Here is a 24,157-nt window from a genome sequence, read left to right as displayed (position 1 = left end):
CCGAGTTAGGGTAGTGTGAAGCTGGGGTGCGCCTGAAGGGAGCAGGCACGTTAGCGACAGTGAGCACGCGCGTAGGCGAGGGTAATGAGAACAGGTGGATTTAATGAAATGAAATGAAATCTTTAAGTTTTACGTCCCATGCTTATGTCGGTTAGGCTAAAGGAGACGGTGATGGTGAGAGATGAGTGAAATGGTGAAATGAAGAAAGTGGGAAGAAAGGGGAGAACCCCGAGCATGGTGTTTGTCCACCACAAAGTCCACAAGGCGCGAGCTGGGATCGAACCAAATATCCCAAACACGGAGGTGAACGCTCTACCACTGAGCCGCCGCGCCCCCTACAGGTGGATTTAGTCAGTAATAGGAGTTTCAATAGCACTTGTCATGGTTTCATAAACACCAATACACAACAAAAAGTAAACCTTTATCCAAAATCAACCTACTTCTTTTGAAAAAAAAGTGCCTTTTGTAGCAGCTTTTTGCCACTTACCTTTTTTCCATACTAAAAATAATATATTATTCTTTCTGTTGCTACACGAAATCAAAGAAATTTGATACACACAAGTATGGCAGAATACGAAGCACCTATCACTACCGACGACGATTTCTATATAACAATGCGAGGAAGGAGAGGCGCATCATCAAACATGGTCTTATGAGGATGTAGCATGAACACAACTGCGAGTTATTTTCCTTTACAAATTCAAGCTGGGACATTTTGCACAACAAGCTCCTCGTCTCCAAAGAAATTCACAAACATTGCATTTGGGCCAAGAATAGCGAATGAACGGCACCATTTGCCATTGGTTTGTCAAAATACGTTCCGATGATCCCATTGCAAAATGAGTGCCGTGGTAACTGAACAACACAATGTTTGGATGTACTTCTCTAGAATGATGAATGAGAATGGTCTCATAAATGATGTATGAATTGATAGTATCCAACAAGAATCGCAGTCTAGAGGCGTGCAGTTGTCTGAGTGTAAGGAATGATTGGTAAGGTTTCCTGCATCGGATCGTCACCTTAAATGAAAGATGGATCTACTACGACAAGCGTGTACTGGTCAGGATAATGGTTGGATGTTGATCAAAATCCAGCACGGTTGTTGTTGCTGGTATAGTGATCTATGGTGGAATTCATCCATCATATGTTTCTCCGTCGAGGGGAAGCTATCACTGCACATCGTTACAGTGCTGGTCCATTATGTCTTTCTCCGTTGAGGCAAAAACCATCACCGCGGATCGTTACAGTGTTGATCAATCATGTCTTTCTCCGTTGAGGCAAAAACCATCACCGCGGATCGTTACAGTGTTGATCAATCATGTCTTTCTCCGTTGAGGCACAAAGCATCAATGCGGATCGTTATAGTGCTGATCCATTGATTTTCTCTGTCGAGCCGAAACCACCAATGTGGATCGTTACTATGCTGATCCATCGTGTCTTCTCTGTCAAGGTGAAACTGTTACTGTGGATCATTACAGTGCTGATCCATTATGACTTTCTCTGTCGAGCCGAAAGCATTGATGCGGGTTGTTTACAGTGCTGAGCTCCATGAAATGAACCGGAAACAACAATCCAGTAATGTTCAAAAGACATGGTGTCCTCATGTTCGAGAATAAACTGGCAAATGCCACTCAAAGGACAATGCAGACTCTCAGTATGAGACCCCTCCACAACCACTTTACTCTTCTGGAGTTTCTCCCACACACTGCCATCTCATTTGGCATATCGAGCACTTCTTGGTGGTTCTGGATTACTCCTTTATATGCCAAAAACTAATGATAGACAGATATACACATTATTCTATTCTATTACCTACTATGTACTTTATTAAACTTCAGATTGGTAGCAAACTTGTACTCATCCACTCCCAGCCACTATTCTTGAAATGCAAGTAACGTCCAAAAAATAATAATTTAAAACTTAAAACTACTTCAAGGGCCCATATCTTGCAGTCAGTCAGCGTAGACTTGACTTTTCAATACAGAGTAGCAAAGCAGTCACTGAATTAAAGGCAAACCCGATCATAAATATTCATAATATTAATTTTTATGATAATTATCAAAATATGTGTAACATTGTTATGTTGAAATCGAAAGATGTAAACGTTCATTTGCTTTCTTTTAACGTTGTAAATACGTTTGAAGACCCCCAGAAGGAGAGGGCCTGTCATTATTGCAGCAAGGGGTCTCGAGAAGAAAAGACCAGTAGGAACAACAGGACTACCCTAGTTAATCAACTGGAGGAGATCCGTTGTTATAGCTTCTGGCAAGGAAATCAAAATTCAGCTGCTACATCTTCAAAATACCTCGTTGATTGGATAGCTTCTGGTAAGGAAATCAAAATTCAGCTGCTACATCTTCAAAATACCTCGTTGATTGGGCGACAGCTAAAATACCGTCCTGCTTCGGGCTGTCGTATGTATTATGGCACACTGGTTTTTGAACAATATTCCTTCTGAAAAAATGTTTGCAGTAGATCATTAAGAAGTATGAACACTTTTTTACAAGTATTTATTTTAACAAAACTGGTAACAAGTATTATATTAATACTATATATGGCCTGGATTCAAATTGTACATGATAGTTAATACCAGAAAGAAAACCATTTAAAAATCGGAATGTAAAAAGAATCACATCGGAAATCTGGGTTAGTCATGGGTTTCCAAATATACCTCATCAACTCTGGTGATATTTTTTGCGCCGTTGCAACGTCTTTGTAGAAACAAGAATGACTTGGATGTGGACGTGTTGTGCGAAACGCAGGTAGGTGGCGTAGTCTGAGACCCAGACTCTCATGAGCAACTATTCCCGTTATAAACAATTGGTCATGAGGAACCACTGGCGTTACTAATGCCTTATTGTAGATGTCTCTCACCACGTCACGAGATAATACGTACGCAACTGCTGACAGAAACGGTGGCTTAGATCGTTTAGATTTCAGTTTTTGTGAAATGTCTTTCAACCGAAATGCACTGTCGTCCGTGCTTGAATCGTGCTGCACATGTCCTGCTATCACTTCTTTTTCCGTCACCCACAAAAATAATTGTTCTCGCAAAACAGATATGTTTAAAAACGTATCATCTTTGGTTTTTGTTATGAATAAGACATGAGCACAAACACGTAAAATCCATTTCAATACGAAAATCGTCTTTAGAGTTAAGTTCTCTTCAGTATCTTCAAAGTTCTCCATTATGATGTCGCCATACTTGTTTGATTCCTCTGCTATTTGCTCCTGTAAAACAGAGAATAAATTTAATCGAACAGTACACATAGTATACACTGACTAGCCAAAGCATTATGATAATATGGTAAATTTTCAACCTAGTCGTTGAGCTGCCGTGAGAGTCACAGGGACAATAGAACCGCTGACCAGACTTTGACAGGAATCTCACTTGGTCAGTCGATGTGGTAATCGTGCATAGAATGGGGAAGGACGGTGATATATCAGAGTTTGATAGGGCAAGGTTGTTATGGCCAGACAGCTGGGCACGAGCATCTTGAAAACAGCGCGACTTAACGGGTGTTCGCTAGCTGCCATGGTTAGTGTCTTCCAAAAGTGAGAAAAGAACGGTAAAACCAGCACCGAACCACAAGAGTTGGCGACAACATCTGATTAGAGATGTCGAACGTCGCAGACTGTTGAGATGCGTACAAAAGATAAAAGTGCAAACTATGGTATAATTAACAACATACTTTAACAGTAGACAACGGTCGAGTGCGTCTGAGCACACATTTCACCATACACTGTTAAGACATAGGCCTCCACAACCGACGTCCCACACATACCAAAATTAACCGCACAGCATTATCGATAAGGACTAGAATGGCGTGCGCCCATCGTCACTGCTCCTGAGAGTAATGTCATAACGTTGCGTGGTCCAATGAATCATGATACTGCCCTCCACGCCGGTGGACGGGTCAAAATCCGTCGTCTTCCAGGAAAACAGCTGCTGAGACGTGGTCAGTAGGATGACGATAGGCCGTTGCTTGCTCCATTATGATTTGGAGTACCTTTATATACTCATCCACGGGACCGGTAGTGCGGAGGACACTATGACAGCTTTCAGCTAGTTGCAGTCATTGTTGATCACGTACAATCATTGATGGTTGCCATATTTTCAACTGCAAATGGCAACTCTCAGCAGCAGAACGCTCCTTGTCATAAGGGTAACGTTGTCCTGCAACAGTTCGAGGAGCGCAGTGGTTAATTTCAATTCATGCAGTGGCCCCCAAACTCACCCGATCATAACCCAATGGAACATCTTTGGGATGTCATTGAACGTTAGATCCGAGTTTATCAACTCCCTTCACGGAATGTCCAGGAATTACGTGACTTTGTGTGCAGATGTGATACGCTATGTTTCCAGCCATCCACCAAGGCCTCATGGCTTCCATAACAAACGGAATTGCTGCTGTTCTGTGAACCAAAGGTGGATACACCATATATTAGCTAGGAGATCATAATGTTTTTGCTAGGCAGTGTATATTGAACATACTTAATGATTATTTTAGATATTAACTACAAACACAAATCTTAATGTATAGTCGCTTAGACCAAAGTGAATAACTCAATAAATATAAATAAAAGACATTGAAAGGTACCACCTCGCGACGGATAACATGTTCGAACGGTCTACGACATTGGACCAACAGGGAAACAGTATTATGTATCGTATCTTCACCATTTATTAGACAATCTTTCATCTCTCATAGTTTTCTATAATATAAAGCAATGATGGCCAATGTATAACGTACTGCGAGGCAGGACAAAGTATAAACCTTTCGTGGGGGATCTTTTCCTTTCTTTTCTGAGGCGACAGTTCTTAAATTTGGGTATAAATCAAACATTCTCTGAATCTATTCTGTGTGTCCTGTTCAATGTTTCCATGTCTAGGCTGATTATGGCCTGAGCTATGAACATTTGAAAGTAACTTATACGAAACCTGCATTCTCCTAGAACTCGGCCAGATCTTAAACTTAACTTAGCAGAAAGAACAAGATATTATGTTGCAGAATGGGCTTGGTAACCAAAGGATTAAAGAAAATATATTTTACATTTAAAACTCAGTTCTCGATTTAGACATATTAATACCTGATCACCTATATCATTCCTGCTCTGCATGGAGTTTTAAAAAAGGAACATATCCATACCTTTTTACTTCTATTTGCGAGACGGATGGAGCATTCATTTAAACCATGGACGTCAAATGAAATTTCTTGTTTTACGTCTCACACTTACGCGTTTCAGGTTAGAGACGGGCGATTAATAGCAGTTAACACTTATGGAAGAATTTGTGGAATAAGAATGCAGGAGAAACTGGGAGATCCATGAGAAGACTACAGACATAATTTTGTATAATTCACAACAAATTTACATGACTTGGTATCGAACCGGGTGCCTCTCGCAACAGACGTGAATTATTAGGCCCTAAGCCACTGTGCCCAACACAAATGTAGGCACGTAGCTCAAAAATAAACGAACAAATAATAAATTATTAATATTTGCCATGGTCAAATATGATTGATGTTATTGATTTAAAAGGGTTGAGTTGATTTTGAGTTTAACGTCCCTTTTAGCAGCGAGGCTATATGAGACGGAACCTACTGATTAACGTAGAATCCGAACCACATGAGCTCACGCCGGGAATCGAACCCGGGTCTCCCACGGCGAAGGCGCGTACACTAACCGCTTAGCCACGAAGGAGCTTATTGATTTAAGTGATGATCCGAGTTGAATTTCAGGGGGAGCTATTCTGGGCTACGTTAAGCTGTAGATGCATGCAGGCCCGTAGCCAGCCCAAAAACTTAAGGGGGGCCCGGCTGAAGTTAGGGGGGCCCGATCCAACCATATGATAGTTCATCACCATATTATAGTTCTTTTGCAAGCCTACTGTAAAATTTTTAGGGGGGCAGCCAAAATTTGGGGGGGCGGCCCCCCTAGATCCCCCTGGATACGGGCCTGGATGCATGTCTCAAATGAACTCTGTGCCGAGAGAAGAGAGCTCACAAGCAACCAATGATCAGCGTTCGCAACCAGGGTGGAAATTCTCAAGTGGGAATACATGTGATTCGGATCACACGTTACAGAGTAGACCCACATCTTATACAGCTTTTGTGCTGCAAAGAAAAAATACTATAAAAAGAAACAATAATTAAATAATGCAATTGGTTAATTAATGAAGCAAAAGGAAACCTAAATTCTTGAATCTAAGAACCTCATAGAACCTGGGAATTTTGTGGTGAGTGGTTGATTTGTATTTACCCTCTTTTCCGACAGTGGCTGCATAAGATGAGTATAAAAAGTTTACTGAAATTTTGTATGATCATTTATGAATGTATATGTACTGAAATTTTGTATGATCATTTATGAATGGATATTTACTGAAATTTTGTATGATCATTTATGAATGTATATTTACTGAAATTATGTATGGTCATTTATGCATTATTGAAATTATGTATGATCATTTATGCATGTATATTTACTGAAATTATGTATGATCATTTATGCATGTATATTTACTGAAATTTTGTATGATCATTTATGAATGTATATTTACTGAAATTTTGTATGATCATTTACGAATGTATATTTACTGAAATTTTGTATGATCATTTATGCATTATTGAAATTAAGTATGATTATTTATGCATTATTGAAATTATGTATGATCATTTATGAATGTATATTTACTGAAATTTTGTATGATCATTTATGAATGTATATTTACTGAAATTTTGTATGATCATTTATGAATGTATATTTACTGAAATTATGTATGATCATTTATGCATTATTGAAATTATGTATGATCATTTATGCACGTATATTTACTGAAATTATGTATGATCATTTATGCATGTATATTTACTGAAATTTTGTATGATCATTTATGAATGCATATTTACTGAAATTTTGTATGATCATTTATGAATGGATATTTACTGAAATTTTGTATGATCATTTATGCATGTATATTTACTGAAATTATGTATGATCATTTATGCATTATTGAAATTATGTATGATCATTTATGCATGTATATTTACTAAAATTATGTATGATCATTTATGCATGTATATTTACTGAAATTTTGTATGATCATTTATGAATGTATATTTACTGAAATTTTGTATGATCATTTACGAATGGATATTTACTGAAATTTTGTATGATCATTTATGAATGTATATTTACTGAAATTATGTATGATCATTTATGCATTATTGAAATTATGTATGATCATTTATGCATGTATATTTACTGAAATTATGTATGATCATTTATGCATGTATATTTACTGAAATTTTGTATGATCATTTATGAATGGATATTTACTGAAATTTTGTATGATCATTTATGAATGTATATTTACTGAAATTTTGTATGATCATTTATGCATTATTGAAATTATGTGTGATCATTTATGCATGTATATTTACTGAAATTATGTACGATCATTTATGCATTATTGAAATTATGTATGATTATTTATGCATTATTGAAATTATGTATGATCATTTATGAATGGATATTTACTGAAATTTTGTATGATCATTTATGAATGGATATTTACTGAAATTTTGTATGATCATTTATGCATTATTGAAATTATGTATGATCATTTATGCATGTATATTTACTGAAATTATGTATGATCATTTATGCATGTATATTTATTGAAATTATGTATGATTATTTATGCATTATTGAAATTATGTATGATCATTTATGCATGTATATTTATTGAAATTATATATGATCGTTTATGCATTATTGAAATTATGTATGATCATTTGTGCATGTATATTTATTGAAATTATGTATGATCATTTATGCATTATTTAAATTATGTATGATCATTTATGAATGTATATTTACTGAAATTATGTATGATCATTTATGAATGTATATTTATTGAAATTATGTATGATCATTTATGCATGTATATTTATTGAAATTATGTATGATCATTTATGCATGTATATTTATTGAAATTTTGTATGATCATTCATGCAAGTACGAAGGGGTGACCCAAAAATAACCGGAATTGTTCTCCTGCGCATCTATACCTCTAGTATGAGGTTGCGCCGCTAGGGCATTCTGAAAGAACCTCTCCTGTGTCAGTACACTAAGTACCGTTAACCGACAACGTGTAATATCTCTGGTAGTTTTGTGTTTGTGTCTGTAGTACACTCTTGACATGAAGAAATTACAGATTCTCACGAACAACGTGCGACTCTGAAGTTTTGTTTTTTATTCGGCAAGAACGAAGCAGAAACTGCTGTGATTATACAAACAGCTTACAAAAAACATGCTCTCAGTAAAACGGAAGTGTACGAATGGTTTGTTCGGTTTAAAGGAGGTAAATTTCCATTGAAGACCAGCCGACTTTCGGTCATTCTTCATGTGCGTGAACCTAGGACAACATCGCCTAAATCCGTGACTTATCAAGGAAGATCAGCGCAGAACAATCTATCAACTCGTATACTTATCCGGGTTACCTTGGAGCTCTATTCAGTGCATTGTGCACAACGATTTGGGACTGCAACGAGTGCCTGTGCCCAGACTTCTCACCAAAGAGCAAGGGAATCGTCGCGTGGAAGCCTATCGCGCAATGAAGGACGCAGTCACAGACGATCCAGTCTTATTCAACAAAATTATCACAGGCGACAAGTCATAATGCAATACGATTCCGAAAGTAAACAACAGTCAAGCCAACGGAAGTCACCTGGCTCGCCTCATCCATAAAAAGCTCGTCAGGTTAAATCGAATTTGAAGACGCATTGGTACTAATGGAGAGGTCTTTTAGGGTGATTAAAATTGTATTTGAAACAAAGTTGTATTTAAAAAATGCTTTTTCTCTGGATATTTTTGGGCCTAACTTGCCTATTGCACCACTTACTTTATTTTGTTTACATTAAAAAGAAAACTAGTATCCTTCTGTATCCTTCGTCCAGGAGACAATCCACCCCTTCCAAATGATCCTTCTTGAACCCATTAGTGACCAGAGCTCTTTAAGTCTATCAATTCCTCTACCATTCGCAACCCTGCTCGCAGCCTAGTATTTCGACTGAACAATAAAGAGAATAGTGAGAGTTATTCTTAAAATAACAGAAAATTAGAAAATCTGAGGATACGTACCATTACTTCCATTTGTTCTGCTGTTCCAAGAAAGAACACAAGAGCGGTGTCTTTGTACTGAAGAGCTTCTCCGCCCCAGGTGTCTCTGATGGCCTTCCGTTCTTCGAAGTTACCTGGTGACGTTGCAACAACTATTAATAGCACTTCTTTCCCCTTGCAGACGTCTGGAGCGTCAATAATGGTCGTCACAGTATCCGGAAGAATATAGTTTGACACGTTCGTCATTTGAGTCCATGGGTATTTGGTTACATGAAACTCTTGTCGTTGTGACAGGAGGACAAAGTTGAATACTACGACAATCGCTATCAGGAACAGGAGGATTCCTCCTAATTTCCATCGTATGAAGCGAAACAACCTCTGTCGCCCTGGAAATATACAAATAAAAATGATGATAACAATAAACACTGGCGAACAATCAATTTTAAATATTCCACATCTTTATATAATAAGAAATGGGTATTATATACTTCCGGAATTTCGGTATCTAAGGCCATTTTAGTTCGGCACATGAGGGATGATGTCCGTCAGCGATCACACTACCGAGTGAAGTAGGGAAAGAATAAAGCAGTCTGGGACTTGTATGTTAAGTACCGTCCTGGCACTTGCCTAGTGTGAATGAGGGAAACCTCACTCAAGATAGTTTTCCTGAAAAGGTTGTTATACCTTTTCGACTAAGTGTACTACCGGGAATCGAACCCAAGAATGCTCATAACAAAGGTGAGAGCGTTAGGAACTACGTTACGCGGAGTCACACTCATGTTTCATAATATCTTAACAGGGGATAAAGAATGAAAAACAAGAAAATTAGGAAAACCAAAAATGGATCAAAAGCTTGCGATCTTGGCCAAAAATTAATTTTTGAATCAGAGGCCACAAAATTTTTGAACGGCCCTTAGATAGAGTTTTCGTATTTTCTACGGAATCAGCACATCATGCTGAGTTAAGTGATAGTTTGGGTTTGTTTACACTATATGTAGTTTTCCAGATGTAAGGGCCTAGAAGAAATTTTTTCTTTGAAATATATTGGATCTTTTGATCCAAAAATATAAGAAAGCTAATGCAGGTCGAAATTTAAACGTGAACAGCCAAAATGAAAAATAATTCATTTATCTTCAAAGACGGTGTCTATATGTTAAACTTTCCAGGAACCAGCACAGCAAGTTTAAGCTGTTTGGTAAACTCAAATAAAATGCATTTCCTTTCAGTAGTCAAGACTGGCCTAAGAAAATAATGCTAATCACTTCTTAAAAGAACTGAGATTTCGAAACTCTTAGCACTGGACATTCAGCGTTTCGGTACTTTGGTGGACCTAAGGCACTTCGAGAAGAATTTGGTTGAATTTTTATTTTACTTCATTCTGCAACACCGAGGTTATTAAAGACTATTAGCGTAAGCTCCAGAACATGACGAAGAGTTCAACATTAGTGTTACTCACGAAGCTAGAGAAATATCTTGCCATGTCTCAAGCGACAACGAGGCGAGAAATGTCATGTTTCTAGTCTCGTCTCAAATTTGAAAAGGTACCCATTATCTTTACTCTGAGCGTATTTTTTGAGACGAGATAAAGAATTCCTCGTCCCGTGGGCAACACTAACTCTGATATTCAGCTTTAGTTCAAAATTATTTTCTTTTTCTTTTTCTTTTTCTTTGTCGTCCATGTGCACTACCATTATTTTCCAACACGGTGGACGAAGAGCTTCAGTAAAGAGAGAACTCTATTTTTTTTATATATCAATCTACGTAAGTCAATCTAGGTTATAATTATTAGTAATGATATGAAGTGTGAACGTGAAATAAAAGCCAAGATAGGAACGGGGCTGAAAAAAAAGGCCTTCAGAAGGAAGAAAATACGGGACCTTGAACAAAGAGTTGAGAAAAAGATAAAATGCTTCGTGTGAAGTATTGTTCTGTACGGGTCAGAAAGATGGACATTATGCAAAAGTGATGAAAAACGACTGGAAGTTTCCGAAATGTGGGTGTGGAGAAGAATGGAGAGAATTAGCTAGGTCGAGTAGAAAACGAATGAGAGAGTGTTAGAAATTGTGGGTGAGAAAAGAACACTTTTAGATGTTATTAAAAAGAGGCAGAGAAACTGGCTGGGACATTTGATAAGAAAAAACTATCACGAGGGACGTGCTAGAGAGTATGGTGGCAGGAAAGAGAGGGAGAGGTTGAAAGAGACTACAATTAATGGATGACATCAAAACAGAGAAAACATATGTCAAGACGAAGAGTTTACCGGAAGACCGTGGATCATGGAAAAATGAAAATGAGATGAAATCTTACAGTTTTACGTCCCACGGTTATGCCAGTTAGGCTAAAGGAAACGGTGATGATAAGAGATGAGTGAAATGGTGGAATGAAGAAAGTGGGAGGAAACGGGAGAACTCCGAGAAAAGCCTCGAGCACGGTGTTTATCAACCAAAAAGTCCACACGGCGCGAGCTAGGATCGAACCAGGGACCCCAAGAACCAGAGGTGAACGCTCTACCACTAAGCCCCCCCCCCCCGTGGATCATGGAAGCTTCTCAGTTGCAGCAAGTGACCTGCCAATAACAGCAGAATAACTATGATGATTGTGATGACGTAAGTCACAAAACGTTAATATAACTTGGTTCTGCAGAAGACTGCAACTAGGAAATCAGTCTAGTCGTTCAAGCAGTAACCTTGAGTTTAATTGAATTAGTGGTTCATTTATATAATCTACTGGAATTTAATGGAATGTATACGAATAAACACGAACTTCGTGCGTTTGATCTAAGAGAAATTAAGTCATAACGTTTTATTCTATTTTCCATTTCAATTTTCCTGATATTTACCTTCATTATCTAATCTTTTCCATGTGAAAGATCTATTTTTTTTCATAATAATATTCAATTTAATCATTATGTCATTTGGCATTATAGTAAGAAATGAATTGAAGGTTAGTTGAGTATGAATTCATAATAATCCTTCCATATTAACAAACTTGAAAACATTGAGAAGAAATTTCTAAGTCATTTCCGTCACCGGAAGTTCTGAAGGTGATTTCAAGGGTAATAGAAGGGATAGTTTAAGGGCCTATATAAAACTACATGAGCTGACAAATTATTGAGCATTTCCTGTAGGGCTACAATGATTAAATTTGGTATGATTGTAGCTTCCGGAACTAACCGACAGGAAAATTGCCAAAAGTGAATATTTTTAATTTTTAGGGGGTCTAAAGAGGGGATGAAGAATTTCCCCATGTTATTTAAATTTGCCTTTTTTTGGACCTATAGTCTCATGTGTTAGGTACTTAGAATTGGAATAAAAAGTTGAAATTTGGTATGCTTATACGTTTTCGTTAGCGTTACCTGAGTGAATCATCAGAAGTAAAAATTTCCAAACATAGAGCGGTTTTATGGGGAACTGAAAAATCTTTCCCATGTTATTTAAATGGGACGTCTTCTACATCCCAAAATGTTTAGGCACTTCCGGCGGGATTAGAATCCTGAAATTTGGTGATTATCGCCTTCCAGGACTAACCTACAGAAAAATTGCCAAAAGAGAATATGTTTAATTTTTAGGGGTCTAAAGGGAGACGAAGGAATCCCCATGTTATTTAAATGGACTATTTCTTGGGATACAAAATCTTACCTTTTAGATAGTTGAAATAGGAAATAAAACGATAGAATTATGGGTTCAAGAGGTGCGAGACCGTAGGCCGAGCAAAAATAATGTTTGGGAGCGAAGCCTCCGCGGGAGCGAGTAAGTTTAAAGAATTCACTGTTGATGCAAAGGCCGATAGATAAGAAATGCGAGGCCGTAGGCCGAGCAAACTCGGGAGGCTGAGGGCGCCCCCAGCTAGCCAATGGCTAGTGTATATATATATATATATATATATATATATATATATATATATAGTATTGTAGAGATCTTCAAAATCTGAATGTTTACGCATGTTTTGCTGGTATTGTAAATGTTGGTTTAACATGTTGGTTTGAAATACGTAACTTGACGTAGTGCTGTTTTTTCAAAAATACAACTTTATGTTTGGTTGTCAACACTGTTACTCGTGTAGTATTGTGGAGTATGTGAAACAATGGTCCACTGTAGATAACTGCTGCTACAAAATTTTATGGATTTTAATCAGTTAGTTTAAAAGTTACAAGAGCATTTCAAGATTATTGGTCCAGTCCATATATTCGTGCACGGTGGCTCAGTAATAGAGCGTTTACTTCTAGTGCGTGGGGTTCTTGGTTCGATATTCGGCCAACTAAGTTTGTGGTGGACAACATCGTGTCCGTGGGTTTTCTTGTGGTACTCCCGTTTCCTCCCACTTTCTTATTCAACCAGTGCTTTTATCATCATTCACTTGTCTGGGCTTGGAAATGTTTCTTCTACGTTTTTTCTATCTTCAACTTCCTCTTTTAACTTCCCATATTTTTTTTTCTATTTTTCAAAGTCATCGGTCAGTTGTGTTCTTCTTCTTCCTATTCCTCGCTTTCCTTCCATCTTTCCTTCTATGGCGGAATGAAGAAGACAATTTCTTCGCAAGATGTGTCCAATCCAATTGGCCTTTCTACGAAGGATGGCGGCTAAAAGCGTCCTCTTCTCTCCTATCCGTTTTAAAGCATCTCCGTTTGTTACTCTCTCCGTCCATTTTATCTTCTCTATCCTCCTCGAACACCACATTTCATAGCTCCTTAAAATTTCTTCTCTAACTTCCGTAATGTCCAAGTCTCTGAACCGTACAGTCCAATGCTCCAAATATAGCATTGATCAGCTTCTTCCTTAGTCCAACCAGTATATAGGATGGATCATTTATGTTGAAAGGCCTCTGTAAATTTTAAACTAACTAGTTAAAATCCATTAAATTTTGTAGCAGGAAATATTTACAATGCAACATTATTTATTCTACCCTATAATATCACCCGATTCCAAGTATTGCCAACACATCATAAAGTTGTATTTTTTAAAATAGCACTACGTCAGGTTAATCTGTATCCCAAATCTATATGTCAAACGAACATTTACAATATCACATTTATTTTTTTAGTGTTTCAAACCAGGGATACGAAACCAACAATAATATGAAATAATAATACGAAAACATTCCTAAACATCCGTAATTTGAAAGCTTTTATGACAATAATAACTCAAGTGGATAGGTGACTAGTTTATTAGTTTGGACATGATATGTGAACATGAAATAAAAGCAGGGACATTGAAAGTTTTAGAAATGTGAGTGAGAAGAAGAATTAAGAAAATTAGCTGAATCGAGCGGAAAACGAGTGCGGAAGCATTAAGAGTAGAAGGGAGAAAAGAATAATTTTAGATGGACTTAAAAAGAGGATAAAAACTGGTTGGGACATTGGCTGAGAAAGAACAGTATCATTAGTGCTCTCAACGGGTCGGGTCGGGTCGGGTTGAAGACCGACCCGACCCGACCCGTGACCCGAATTGACTGACCCGACCCGATGACCCGACCCGACCCGACTGACCCGACAACCCGACCCGATCTGACCCGACTGACCCGACCCGATAACCCGACCCGAGTGACCCGACCCGATAACCCGACCCGAGTTGACCCGATTGACCCGACCCGACAACCCGACCCGAATAACCCGACCCGACAACCCGACCCGAGATGACCCGATTGACCCGACCCGAATAACCCGACCCGACAACCCGACCCGACCTGACCCGACTGACCCGACCCGATAACCCGACCCGAGTGACCCGACCCGATAACCCGACCCGACTGACCCGACCCGATAACTCGACCCGATTTGACCTGACCCGACCCGACCCGTAACCCGACCCGAGCTGGCCCGATCCGAGTCGGGTCGGGTCGGGTCGGGTCAACCCGATCCGTTTGAGAGCACTATGGTCACAACACTGGGTGAACACCAAAATGCACTCCCATTGGGAATTGAACCCGGACCACGTGTACCGAAGTCTTACACGTTAACCACTAGCTAGATCAAGCGGGGATTTGTATATGCATCTTAATGAATATTTGGCACTTTTGAGGTTTGGTTATTTCTTTTTATAACTGATACCAATGTCCGACGTGGGAGAAATTTATTTTTATTTTTATTTTATTTATTTATTTATTTATTTATTTATTTTTATTTTATTTTTTTTCTTTAGTTCTATGTGACGAAATTTTTCTTCAAGGTCAGTGTTCTCACCTGCTGGGACGGCAGGGCGTCTTCTCGGAAGGCAGTAGCAAGAGTCTCTTGGCGGAGACAAAAGGAAATCGTTTAACTACAATGATGGAAACAGGAGAACACCTGTGATTTTTTCCAACCCTTCAACTTTCATTTCAAAATAGGTTCTTATGATTTCGGGACCCGTACCACTTTGATTTTTCTTTCTCGGTAATTAAAACGTATTTTACAGTATATATAGTTGCACGTAAGAAGATACATAATATGAATTTAAAAATACAGGTTGATATTTAATTATAAAGTACTAATTTTGTTTCATCACTTTCAGTCCAACAAATGAAATTCAAACAATTCGCTCCCTAGGTCTTGGTCATCAATACTGCGTCTTATTCTTTGTCTTGCAGTCAAGTCTTGGTCCTGCATTTCGTAGTCTTGGTGATCTTTCATGCTATACAAGATCCAAGAATGCTCACCTCATCGGTACAAATGAAGACCAAGTGTGATTTTGATTATGGTATTTCATACTATACGGAAAGCTAGAAAATACGCTCATCGCTACTTGGTGATCACCAAAACAAGGCCAAGAGCAAGATTACTATGCAATTCGTCTTGCATATCCAATCTTTATCTTGTTCTTGTATCGATGTCCTTGGGCTTGGTGAAATAAAATGAAATATTCACTTTAAGCAGGAGTGTAACCAGCAGGTTCGTGTAGGAAGGGCCCGTCGTTTTTGAGGGGGGGGCGGCTACAATGTACAAAGCAAAAAATGTGTTGCTGCTAGTGTTTTTCAGGCCGAAAAGAAAGGAAAATTTTGGTTTCCTTCTGGAAAACTAAAAACACTATTTTATCTTATTTATTATTATTATTATTATTATTATTATTATTATTATTATTATTATTATTATTATTATTATTATTAATTATTATTATTATTATCCATAAATTATATTCAAGATAGTTTTTATTATGCTTAATCAAGAACTACTGCCCGGGACCAAACGCTATACTTTTGTGCATAACTATAAAAATAACCAGAAAGTTCTGTCCCTTTTCGTGGAGGTCTGTGTTCAATTGGACCTCACACCGTGAGTTGAATGCGAGTGGAGATAAGGCGAACGTCAGTTGTTGGTGTGGGTATATCCAACATACTACCTGGTTGTGGCAATTCAGATACACAGTGAACTTGCATAAAGACAGAGGGAACATGGGACATCCACAGAGCGTCATAAGAGCATGTATGCTGAACGAGTTCAAATGGAGGTCAAACGCCGCTGTAGCGGGACAGAAAATATGCCAGGCCTTTGTTGAGGGTGTCGTGACGACGCGGACAGTGCAGCCATGGTTTAACAAGTTTAAGGACGATGACCAAACACCCGAAAACACCACATGCCAGAAGACCAACACATGTACAAAGAGGAACTGGAACTACAATTCAGTGTGTAGAGAAACCATTCGGCAGCACATCCATCAAGTTGGGAAGCACTACAAGTTGGGTCTCACATGTTTTGACTCCGGGCCAGAAGGCAACGCGGCAGTCGCATGGGTTTATTTACTGTTTCGGAGCCATTTCTGGACAGGGCGTTGACATGTGATAAAAAGTGGGTCCTATACGAAGCTCCACGGCGCCGTCATCATTGGTTAGCATCCCATGAACCGATTTCAAAACAGCCGAAACCAGCACTGTACCAGAAGAAGGTCCTTCTGTGTGTTTGGTGCATCGTGCATCGGGAACTGCTACCAGCTGGTCAGAGTATCAATGCAACTGTGTAGTGTCAGCAGTTGAGCTGTGCTCAACAAAAACTCAAAACTCTGGAGCCATCACTTCTGAATTGCAAATGGGCCCTCGTTTACGGGACAACGCTAAGACCCACGTGGCTAGGATGACTCAGGACACCATTCTCCGCCTTGGATGGGAAACAATATTGCAACCACTATATTCCCCGGGTATTGCACCGTCCGATTATTACCTGTTCCATTCTTTGGACAATCACCTTAGAGGCTGCCAATTCAAATCCCTAGTAAAAGTCCAAAATGCACCTGATACCTTCTTCGTTTCACGGCCCACCAACTTCTACCGCGATGAATTCCATGGCCTTCAGGAACGTTTTCAGAAGGTCGTCGATGTTGATGGGGACTATTTTTGATCTTCCAGGTTAGGTGACGTATCGATGTTCGAAGGTGGTGGGTGAAAAAGCAACAAAACTTTTCTTGGTTACCTTTTTATTTAAATTTAAGACCTTGTATACAGAACCTATGTACACAAGATTGATTTTCTTTAAATTTCATTTAATTTCTTTATAGTTTCCTGACAAAAATATTTATTTATTATTCGTGACTAAAAAAAAACAATTATTTTATTACACTGAGTAGAAATAAAAGAGAGCGAATGAAATCCAAACTGAATAAAAACATTGTGTCTCACCAAATTTTCCATTCTCTGTCTTTTAAAATACTTGTTAAAGCATATAAAAATATAATGTACTTACAAATCAGTTTAGTACCTTTGTTTTATGGCTGTATTTATAATATCTTGTTAAAATGTTTGTCTTTAAACTGTCAAATATAAATCGCAGTAAATTGTGTAATCTGCTGTCACAAAAATGTATCCTATTTTTCGATCGGTATGGAAAAACAATATTTCTCCATACTATTTTACCGTATATTATTAATTGTCAATAACTGTTACTTTTAAATGAAGGAAGCGAGATAATTTTACTATGATGTTTTTAAAGCTGGTCATTTGGGGGGGGCAGGAAACCATTTGGGGGGCCTGGACCCGATGGCCCCCCCTTAGCTACACCCCTGAGTTTAAGGTCCCTTGATTCTGCTTCGAGGCTAAGGGATATGGTGACCATAAGAAATGAATGAAATGGTGGAATGAAGAAAGTGGGAGGAAACAGGAGAACCCCGAGAAAACCCACTACACGGCGTTTCTCCACCACAAAACCTACTTAACACAAGCTGGGATCGAACCATGGACACCATGCACCAGAGATGAATTCTCTACCACTGAGCTACCGCGGCCCTGCTTGGGCTTGGTCGTCCATATCCAATCTTTCTTTTGGCCTTGCTTAAACAACTTCTAGTTTTGTTCTAAATCCAGACTCCATATTGGCGTAGATATTAATATTACAGTCGATTGGTAAAATCAATCTTCCACATTTAAAAATTAGAGTACACACAAGTACAAAAATAAGCATTTACCATAAAAACACTAGCTGCAAGTGTTCAAAATACATTTATGGCTTCTATAAAATCAATTGAAAATTGCTATTTTTAATTACGCAGGTAGTGTAAAACAGCAGTTTTCGACTCCAGCCGAGTTCAAGCTCAACCTAAACTTAGTTGACCAAAGTGAACTGACCCGACTGACCCGACCCGACAACCCGACCCGACTGACCCGACAACCCGACCTGACTGACCCGACCCGATAACCCGACCCGAGTGACCCGACCCGATAACCCGACCCGAGTTGACCCGATTGACCCGACCCGATAACCCGACCCGAATAACCCGACCCGACAACCCGACCCGACCTGACCCGATTGACCCGACCCGACAACCCGACCCGAATAACCCGACCCGACAACCCGACCCGACCTGACCCGACTGACCCGACCCGACAACCCGACCCGAGTGACCCGACCCGATAACCCGACCCGAGCTGACCCGACTGACCCGACCCGACAACCCGACCCGAGTGACCCGACCCGATAACCCGACCCGAGCTGACCCGACTGACCCGACCCGATAACCCGACCCGAGCTGACCTGACCCGACCCGACCCGTAACCCGTCCCGAGCTGACCCGACCCGAGTCGGGTCGGGTCGGGTCACGGGTCGGGTCGGGTCAACCCGACCCGTTTGAGAGCACTAAGTATCATGCGGAATGTGGTAGATGGTACGGTGGCAGGAAAAAGAAGGCAGGAGCGAAAGAGGCTAGAACTGATGCACAGTTACAATGATGCTAGCCTGTGGGGAAAAATCCTATATCGTGGGAGTTTTTGCCTTATTTTCTTGGAAAGGGATAATAAGCAGCATATATGGGATTTTTCGAGAAGATCGAAATTTACGGCTTATTCATTTAGATATTGTAAAAAGTGACTAACACAAAGAAATTTAGTTTTTAATATTATACACACTTTTAATTAGTATAACGTGGGAAATTCAGACGTAAAATGGGATTTTTTGCCTCTCGACATGGGATTTTATATTGTTTCAGGTTGGCATCACTGGCACAGTATTCTAAAATTACCTTAATAAGGTACAAGGTAGATGAATTCAGACACCGGGTTAGATTTTCTCCCACAACCTTATATTATAAAAGTTTCTGTTATAAAACAATATAACACAGAATCACTATAAGTGTAATCCTAAGATCAATATAAAATCTACTAAGTAGTTAGGGTAAATATGTGTTCTAAAGCCCATGCAGCCAAGGGAAGGTTTCCCACAAAGCTCCAGGCAAGCTGAGTGGAGGTGGGCTAGCATTCTCAGTGCTCTAGGCAAGCAAAGAGAGGTTGCAGTCCCGTAAACCTCCACGCAAGTAAGGCGGGAAGCGAAAACCACGAAGCTCCACGCAAGCTAGGTGGTTGCTGTTAGGAATCTCTCGCAGCTCCACACAAGCTACGAGTGGGGTTGAGTTCCCATAATGCTCAGGCAAGGTGAGTAGGGAGGAGGCCTCAGAACTCCAGGCAAGCTAGGAGGCTTGTGTTAGTATAAGATTTCTCAGAGCTCTAGGTAAGCTAGAGAAGGGGAGTTGACCAGCCAAAACTCATGTCGATTGAGGTGCTGCATGAAGTTCTATAAGTTCTTTTGAGCAGCAATGTTGCTGGTGTTCCTCTTGTCACATGATCAGGCGATGACGAGGTTACTACTTGTAGTTGAAGAGCACGTGGTTTTGTGTATAAATAAAAGCCACGTGTTTATATTTACAAATATAAACCACGTGTAGAATATTATATATATATATATATATATATATATATATATATATATATATATATATATATATATATATACAGATGGTGATCAGAAAAATGGAAACACTTGAACGAAATTGCATCTTGCCAGATTAATATGGTGTCGGGCCACCTTTCGCCTTCAGAACAGCCTTGATGCGACGTGGGATGGAGGCATAGAGGTCGCGAATGGTAGCAAGTGGAATTTTACACCATTCCTCGTGTAGAGCATCGGCCACTTCTGTGAAAGAGGATGTAGGTGAAAATCGTCGCCGGAGTCGTGTTTCCAAGACGGACCACAGATGTTCAATTATGTTGAGATCTGGTGATTGGGCGGGCCAGGGGAGGTGTTGAACTTCATCCCGATGTTCCTCAAACCACGCTGCAACAACGCCAGCTGTGTGAATGGGTGCATTATCATCCTGGAAGATGGCGTCATTGTCCGGGAACAACATCCGGACCATAGGATGCAAGTGGTCTCCTAAAATTGCGACATAATCGTTGCCAGTGATTCGTCCGCTAAGTGTGACCACAGGACCCAATGAAAACCATGATATTGCGGCCCACATCATCACCGAGCCGCCGCCATGTTTCACAGTTGGGCGGGGACACTGCAGATTATAAGCTTCTTTGGGCGTTCTCCACACATAAACACGGGCCGTGGTTGGGAATAGGGTGAAGGATGACTCATCCGACCATATCACATGTTTCCAGTCCTCAACGGTCCAAGTTGCATGGTCGCTTCACCATTTGCGGCGTGCGAAAGCGTTATGGTCCCTGATCAGCGGTTTGGCCCGTGCAACACGACACCGTAAGTTCATGTCATGTAATTCGCGGCGGACTTTGATTGTCGAAACAGGGTGGGGGAGGTGCTGATTGAGTTCCTCCGTCACTTGCTCCGCAGTGGCACGACGGTTCTGCGTGACAATGCGCTTTAATACCCGGCTGTGACATGTCACTCATGATTTTCTTTCGCCCACTGTTCCGCTTCCCCGATGTGGTTTTCCCGTGTGTTGTGTAGGCCGTCATCACCTTCGACACTATCGCACGCGACACACCTAACACAGTAGCCACTGCCGTCACACTCACTCCACATAACCGCGCACCAACAATTTGCCCTCTTTGAAAATCTGAGAGGTCTTCCATTTTACACTACCTCCGTCTGCTGCAGCCACTGGACACTGCTGTTCCACTGCGCCTGACGTAGTATGGAGACCGACCTAACATACCACCACCAGCGGTCCGGCGCTGCGGGCGCCACGACACCACTGCCAACCCATACATCTGACGTGTTGCCAACTACAGGTGTTTCCATTTTTCTGATCACCATCTGTATATATATATATATATATATATATATATATATATATATATATATATATATATTGTGGAATCGACACTAATATTGTGTTTGAAGTGCACTACACTCAATTCTATTGCTTAAAATACCCGAAGATTACTGCGACTCAGGAAGGTATGCAGAGTATTGGTCTTGGGGGTTTGGGCGCCCCGAAATTTCGATTTTTCTGTAAATTTAGGCTAGTTTTAGGAGTGATTCAACCAATTTTAATACAATTTATCCTCAGATTGAAATTAGAGTCCTTCGGGGAAAAAAATCCTATGTATATCCTGGTCAGAGAAATGAAGTTTCCCTGGGTTTTCCTCATTCACACCAAACAAATGCCGGGGTGGTACCTAACTTATAGGTCCCAGGCCTCTTCCTTCCTTCCCTTTGCCCGGATAGTGTGCTCGCCGAGAGATGTCATACTTCAAATCGCGAAGGGCTGAATGGCCTTAGATGCCGAAACCCCAGAAATCTAAATCCTAATCCTAAGAAATATAAGTCAGTCTTAATATTCCACTTTGACTCAGATGTTACCATACTAATAAAAGTATGTCGTATCTCTTACGATAACAACTTAATAATCCCATGAAATACACTTAATTGACCTCTCATATCGTTTAATGTACTTTTTAGTCGACGCTTTTATTGATTAATAACCAGATATTGATTTAAAATACGATAAAGATTTCTGAACAAACTATTATTGTATAAATATTTAAATGTAATAGGTATGATGTTTCTGTTCCCAACAAACAACTTGTGGTTAGAAATTATATTTCAGTGAGATTTTTAAAATATTGCCGCCGTAACGAAGAGACATCTAGACTACTACAGAGATAAGAAGGTAAAAATTTCTAAAATTTTAAGAAAACCTAAAATGTTAATTTTTATTAACATTTTACGAAAAGTGTTTTCTTCTAATTTAGTAGAAAACAGCGAAAAAAAATTCGAAATTAATGGAAGAATTGAGAATTATCTATAATATTGTTAGCGTTCATCGAAAAGGAAAGTGCAAATATGAGACGTATGTAGGATTCCCAGATGCCCTAGTTTAGCTAGACAGTTCAACACTTACATCTGCCTTCGCAAACATTATTCAAAACTTCAAATGGCTCGGATTTTTTTCCCAAAACATAGGGATGTATTATTCCCGCGATATTAAAAAAAATCCTGTTTTTATTAGTGATCGATTCTCAGCTGATGGGAATAATCTACTCTGTCACTCACTTTAGATTAATTTACGTTTAAATAAATAGAATTACTTTGTCACAGGAACCTATATTCACCATCACAGGAACCTATATTGAAAGTTGATGTTGCAGAACAGTAGAACGTAGCGTGTATCATATTAAGACGTTCTTTCTTATTCCGACTCGTCGATGCAACCTTTTAGGATTTCCACTTTTTGAGGTAAATTTTAGACTTGCAATCAAACAGCTACTGCTTCCTTACTATTTATCGTAGGATCATGGTTCATACCTCATTTTTCTTTTTTTCTTTCAGAATAGAGCATCCTTTCCAATGGTACCACTCGTTTGTCTGTATTATACACTAGAAGCAGGTAAATCAGGGGAAACCGGAAGTTTTTTCGATTTTTTTTTTCAAAATTTTTGCACCCCTCTGGACCGAATCTGGGTTCACGTAGGGATCTGATTTTTTTTCGGGGGGAAATACGTAGTTATGTATACAATGCGTGTGCAAAATTTCAGTTGTGTATCCTGAAAACAAACAACTTTTTGAAAGTCGGAAAGTGATCCATATATATATATATATATATATATATATATATATATATATATATATATATATATATATATATATATATATATATATATATATATATATATATATATAATACATATAAAATAATCTAAAAGTTTACTACGTCATGTGGCCTAGAGCCACGGTTTAAACACCATTTTCTTCAGTATGACGCGCCTTTTCTAACAGTATCACTCACATATCCGTATCATACATCTGAACCGGGAAATTCGGGAAAAACCGGAAATTTTTCTGAAAAAAAATCACTGTCTCAGAATATTTTCGCCCCTCGGGCCCGGGTTTACGTAACGATCTAAAAAAAAAAATAATAAGAAATACTCAAAGGTACACGCAATCCGTATGCAAAATTTCAATCTGGCATCTTGAAAGCTAAGGGCTTGAAATTTGCCTTAAGAAAAAATGCCATGCCCCTCCGACCCCTCTTGGCGCCCCCAAGTTGACCATCCGGTTCCAAATTGCATCTGGGGAGTTCTTTTGTCCATGCTTGACTTGACTAATAAATAAAAACCCGGCTTAAGTGTCTGTTATAGAACCTAAATAAGCAGTTAAAAACAACAGTACGCTATGATAAATCCTAAATAACGGCCACAAATCCTAAAAAGGTTAGTACACAGTAATCAAGATTTATGAATATATGGCTACATATTGTCAAATGACACGTTTATATAGAAAAGTGCATTGCATTGGATCTTCGAGAAGAAATTGAAACGACGTACTAGATAACATGTTTGAAGTATAAATTTGACCAAAAAGGTTATGGGTCAAAATCAATGGCGTATTTAAGGGGTG

General features: G+C 39.2%; 1 protein-coding gene and 1 long non-coding RNA gene across 3 annotated transcripts in view; one reads left to right on the top strand and one right to left on the bottom strand.

Annotated features, from left to right (window-relative positions):
• Positions 1-24,157, top strand: part of LOC145682060 (uncharacterized) — a 474,511-nt gene that overhangs the window by 240,768 nt on the left and 209,586 nt on the right. The window lies entirely within an intron of this gene.
• Positions 2,494-24,157, bottom strand: part of LOC145681279 (beta-1,3-galactosyltransferase 5-like) — a 28,672-nt gene continuing 7,008 nt past the window's right edge. For both annotated transcript variants that reach the window (XM_081752898.1, XM_081752897.1), the window contains exons 2-3: positions 9,145-9,509; positions 2,494-3,231 (exon numbers count right to left, since the gene is read on the bottom strand). In XM_081752898.1, the coding sequence (XP_081609024.1) occupies positions 2,584-3,231; positions 9,145-9,509 (1,013 nt within the window). In that variant the 3' untranslated portion in view covers positions 2,494-2,583. The remainder of the gene's footprint in view (positions 3,232-9,144; positions 9,510-24,157) is intronic.

This window comes from Thermobia domestica, chromosome 3 (assembly GCF_964235325.1).
Source record: "Thermobia domestica chromosome 3, izTheDome1.hap1.1, whole genome shotgun sequence".
Taxonomy (NCBI): domain Eukaryota; kingdom Metazoa; phylum Arthropoda; class Insecta; order Zygentoma; family Lepismatidae; genus Thermobia; species Thermobia domestica.
This window is presented reverse-complemented; position numbering and strand designations above follow the sequence as displayed.